The following is a 5,573-nucleotide window of genomic DNA, read 5'->3' as shown; positions in this document are numbered from 1 at the left end:
GCCACAGAAAAAGATGGCTTTTCGGGTCGACGAAGAAGCATCCCGGAAGCAGCCAACTTTTTAATAACCGATAGCAACAGCCTACATGGCACCGCAAACAGTACTTGGATAGTACCAAGATTTGGATTTTTCTCATTTATTACCGCATTTATTATGATAATAATAATAATAATTATTATTTTATCCATTCTATTTTCCGTTATTTATATATGTGGATCATTAAAAATAATTGTATAGCCTGCTTATCGAATGTTGTTGCAGTTTTTTATGTTTGTGTAGTGACAGTGGCAGTGGCAGTGGCACAGCCAGTGCTTCTCATTGCTTGTTACTGGTGAGCTTGGTGTGCTGGGTGTTGCTGGGTTTCGATAATGTCGCTGAAGAGGCAGCATGATGATGGCAAGGGTCGGTCGGATGGGACTGGTAGTCCGGAGGACAAGCGTCGGAAGACCACTTTCCAGAGGTTTGAGTCTGTAAATCTTATTTGGTTCTTGATAACTATGATGTACTAATAAAGTACTATAGACCAAAATAAACTGATGATAGTTTTCACATCTATTTTCTTTCTAAGTTTCTAATGCCTTCATTACTGGTTTTCAGCGTGGTTCTGGAAACGATGAGATTGCACAAAGTCCAGCACTTACTGGAGCCACTTCTTGAGCGTTTGATTCGTAAAGTTGTAAGTGTTTTCCTGTTATGAGTACATCCCTTGGAATTCAATTCTCTTTAACTAAAACTCATCATGGTAAATTTCTCTAACAAAAACCCAATGGCTAGGCTCCAACTAAGCAATATCCATAATTTTTCTTTTTTTTTTTAAATTTGGCCACAAAGTCCGTCCCACTCCAGCATTGCTATCATGAGAAAAGACTTTGAGGATAATTGTTTGATAAACAAGAAAAATACAATATGTCAGGGGGACATGAGGCCAAACCTAGATCATTAAAGAATTCATAACAACAATTGAAAACCTTTTTTAGCAAAACCTATAACTAGGAAGCTTAGAAAGGTTATGAGAATAAACAACTGCAGCACAAGGAGGGCATGAATCCCACCAATGGACACTGGGGTGATCAACACCATAATTGGCCAAACAATCAGTAACTTGATTACTCTCTCTAAAAATATGAGAAATCTTAGAATAAGCAATATCCATAATTAAGTTTGGCAAAATTTGTATTTTTGGATGTCTAAATTACCCCTAATAACACTTACTTTGGGTCTCTCACTTATTATCTACATTTTTCATTCAGTTATATGTCTTCAAATACCTTCCGGGAATTTGGAAAAAAATTTAAATGTCATGATTCCTATGCATTTAATAACAAAAATTTACATGATGCCAATGTTCCTTGTATAGTTGTTTTCACATGATGCTAACAGGTACATTAGTATATCCTACAAATATAAAAAAGTTATTTTATTCAAAATTATCAATATTTTAAATATAACATAGGTGAATTATTTTGCACAACATATATATAATAACAATATAAGTTCCTAGTAAATTATGTAATGATACATGCAAAATAATTTACCTACAAAATAAATAAATATTTTTATTCAAAATTAATTCAATACCAATATTTTGCAAAAAAAAAAAAAAAAAAAAAAAAAGAAATATATAAAACAATTTACCTACATGCAACATAATTTACCTAAAAAATAAAAGAATGTCGATTGATTGGAGACTCTATATAATACTAACAAAATGTGGCTAGTATATATGTAATATCACATGAAAAATAATTTACCTACAAAATAAATAAATGTTTTTAGCCAATTGATTCAAAATTAATTAATTACATATTATTTTACATAAAATTATAGATAAATTATTTGCATGCATATATATAATTTTAACAAAATATGCCTAATACATACATGCAAAATAATTTACCTACAATGATTATCAAACAAATAAAAGAAATGAAACATATGATGGTAAGAGAAGTATAAAGTATATAATTTTATAATAATAAGGCACTTATTTCCCACAATTATGGTGGATTATTAAATTCATTAACATAATTAGAGTGTTGTGGCACAATTGTAAATAGTTTGAAAATAATAGGTATTTATTTGTTTACATGGCAGTTTACTTCAAATTTGGGTTATATTTAGATGTTTAAAATGAGATAGTTTTTTGTCAAGGAAATAAGTGTTGCATGGACTTATATCTAAAGAACCGTTTTCTTTATGTATTGGATTAAGTAACTGTGTAATTTTCACCATTGAGCTCGAAGCCTCGAGTTATGTACGCGTTTTCGCTCGACTGTATAATTGTAATACAGTTTTGTATGTTTGAAGGGGTTGTATATGATTTCTGAACTTCATAAGTACACGACTGTACTAAAATCAATTAACTAAACTGAGCCGTTGTAGCTTGCTGGAAATTGTAAAATACCACCATGCTTTGCAAATTTTACCACCATGCTTTGCAGGGTGCAGCTAACGTGCATGGCAGCCCACTTTGTGGTCGCATTTGCTCTAGCCTGACACCATCTCAATATTTTGCCTGTTCGATGCCAAGATAAATTGGATTCACATTCATTCTCTGAAGTTTCTTAGGCCTCAAGTATACCTTTGAGGGTTATATTTATTTACTTCAATTTGATGTCCCTGCAAATCGTAATATAGTAATTGATTTTCACGTTGCAGTTCAATGCATGCAAACTCGATGCATCCTTTTAGTATCTATCGGTGCTGCGGCTTTAATTGAATGTTATATAATTTTGCTATGTATTTTCATCAGGTTAAAGAAGAAGTTGAGGTGGCCCTAAGAAAGCATTTGAACAGTATGAAACAGTAAGATAATACTATAAACTCTAAAGCTTTGAGATGTAGCAATTTAGGGCCAAAATCCGTAGTTTCACCTTGCTATACAATAGTTTTATTTATGTTTTACGTTTCTATTCAGGAATTGTGGGAAAGAGACGCATCATTTTGAATCAAGAATCTTAAAGCTACAGTTCTTAAATAATATCTCTCTTCCGGTATTTACTGGAGCTCGGATTGAAGGAGAAGAATGCTCTAGTGTACAAGTAGCTTTGGTTGATTGCTTTAGTGGACATATCGTCAAATCCGGGCCTGAATCCGCAGCCAAGGTGGAGATCGTTGTTCTCGAGGGTGATTTTGATGGTGAGGAGGGTGACAATTGGACACTTGAAGATTTCAAGAATAACATTGTAAGGGAGAGGGAAGGAAAGAAACCTCTTCTTACAGGAGAATCAATTTTGAATCTTAAAGATGGAGTTGCTCTTGTGGGTGAGATTTCTTTTACTGATAATTCAAGCTGGACAAGGAGCCGTAGGTTCAGGCTGGGTGCAAGAGTTTTAGATAACTTCGATGGAATTAGAATAAGAGAAGCAAGGACGGAATCCTTTATTGTCAGGGATCACCGTGGAGAATGTGAGTTCTTCTCATTTGGTTTACTTATAAATAAAATTGTGTCTCTAAGGTTCTTGCTAGAATAATGACACTAAGATCAAGTGTTCCTTCACTGTGTTCATCGGACTGGCCAAGTAGTTAAACAAAAAAAATTCAATGTAAAAGTTATCCGTATATCATCGTAATATCTCCTTATATTGGATGTAGTTACCTTCTTATATGTTCATTTTGCCTTATCATGCATGCCTCGTTGCCTCCAGATTAGGATCAGCTAACTAAAAATGCAATATTATAACCTGAGTTACTTCTTGTTCTGCAGTGTACAAGAAACACCACCCTCCATGTCTGCTTGATGAAGTATGGAGACTAGAAAAGATTGGTAAGGATGGAGCTTTCCACAAGCGGTTGAGTCGGGAAAACATCAACATCGTGAAGGATTTTCTCACCCTACTCTTCTTAAACCCTTCAAGGCTCCGGAATGTAATTACTGCCTTTTCTTATCTTCGATAAATTTACTTTTCCAATGCTTAATAGTTTACGCTGCGAAGTTTGAAGCTTAGTTGTTATCTTGTGCATTTAAATGTTTCATCAAAAGGAAATTCTACTTGTTGCAGCAGCCTTTTTCAACCCTTCACAAGTATTCTAGTGATTGTAAGGGTTTTTTTGGGTGAAAATTTGCAGATCCTTGGGACGGGTATGTCCGCTAAGATGTGGGAAGTCACTGTGGAGCATGCTCAGACATGTACACTCGATAAGAGGATGTACTTGTACTGCCCTCCCAATTCACAGCAAACTGGTGTGGCCTTCAACATCGTGGGGCAAGTGATGGGACTTCTGTTGGAGCGTGAATATGTTCCTATTAGTAAGCTGTCCGAAGCACAAAAGGTACGCTACCTATCATCTCAGTCCACTCGCTTTTATCTTTTTTTCCTTTATATTTTCTCAAGTCATGTCTGATTTCGTATGATCAAATATTGTTTTTAGGTTGATGGCCAGCACTTGGTCATTTCTGCATTTCAACACTGGGAAGAAGTTGTCCCGTTTGAAGATGAAGCCTCTCTTATAGCTGCTGCTTCCAACTTCACCAATGTTCTTCACACATCGAGCTCTCCAAGGTCAGGGGATCTTGACGGAAGCAAGTTTTTGGCTTCTCAAAAGATTGATGGATTTGATTATGCACAGCCATCTGCCTCTTCTCCAGATATCATCTCTTCCATGTACTCGGTGGGTAGCAGCAGTGGCTTGGATGATTATTCCTTGCACAACATTGACGGACTCGGTCTTAGATATGACCAGACTCTGAGTTTCCCAGGTCAAGTAGCGAACTCCCTGATCTGCGACTCTGACCCCATGGTCCAAGCTTTATTTGATGAGGATCATCTGCAATTTTTCGATGCTGATCTGCAGTCACAGAACATTAGTTCAGAATCACAAGACCTACAAAGCGCTGTAGATGGCTTCTTGTTGAGGCGTTCTACAGCTGTTGCGATATCAGATAGGGCTCAGATGAGATGGACAAAGCTATTCAGTGTGCTGAAGTGGTTCTCAATTAGGAAGAGCGTTGCTCTGAAACGAAAATTTCGTGATATTCGAAGATACTAGTAATCTAATGTGAAAGATTGTTTGGTTACAGTTGCATATACCGTTTAATGCTGCCCGTATAGTACTTACGTGTGCAGGTAGAGAGAGATCTCTTCGGAGGTTTTGTTAGATGTTAAATGTATCTGGTAGTTCATGTTCTTACCAGTTTCTTAGTTCTCTTGGCCAGTGGCCAGAGAAATGAACTCTCATATCAAGTTGTTAGCTTGTAAATATGTACGTGCTTCTACATAACTTGAATGAAGTCATTTGTTTAATAAAAGTATCCTTTTTATAGCTTTCTCTCTTCATTTAAGCGAGTTTTCGTGTATTTACCTTGTTCCTAACTCGAACTTGGAGTTGTTGGGACCATTGCAGAAACCAATGCCCTGTTTGGGAATGTTTTGGAAAGGCTAAAAGCGCTTCCAGATAACCAATACGTTGTTTTTACGGTGTTTGACAGAAAAAGTACTTTTGGATTTTGAAAGCATATTTTGCGCTTCTAGTGAAAGCGTTGAAGTGCTTCTTACATAAGCGGAAGCAATCCCAAATGGGTGCTATATAATCCATCAGTCCATTCATCTTTACTTGCATGACGAGGGAAGTCA

At 36.0% G+C, this 5,573-nt stretch overlaps 1 protein-coding gene across 1 annotated transcript; it reads left to right on the top strand.

The window, feature by feature from the left end:
* Positions 1–250: 250 nt before the first annotated feature.
* LOC137711076 (calmodulin-binding protein 60 A-like) lies at positions 251–5,262 on the top strand. The gene is made up of 7 exons (XM_068450280.1): positions 251–460; positions 598–676; positions 2,753–2,805; positions 2,918–3,408; positions 3,707–3,867; positions 4,069–4,272; positions 4,372–5,262. The coding sequence occupies exons 1-7, from the start codon at positions 369–371 to the stop codon at positions 4,987–4,989; spliced, it is 1,698 nt and encodes a 565-aa protein (XP_068306381.1). The 5' UTR covers positions 251–368; the 3' UTR covers positions 4,990–5,262.
* The last annotated feature ends 311 nt before the right edge of the window (positions 5,263–5,573 follow it).

Source organism: Pyrus communis, chromosome 12 (genome assembly GCF_963583255.1).
Source record: "Pyrus communis chromosome 12, drPyrComm1.1, whole genome shotgun sequence".
Classification (NCBI taxonomy): Eukaryota; Viridiplantae; Streptophyta; class Magnoliopsida; order Rosales; family Rosaceae; genus Pyrus; species Pyrus communis.
This window is presented reverse-complemented; position numbering and strand designations above follow the sequence as displayed.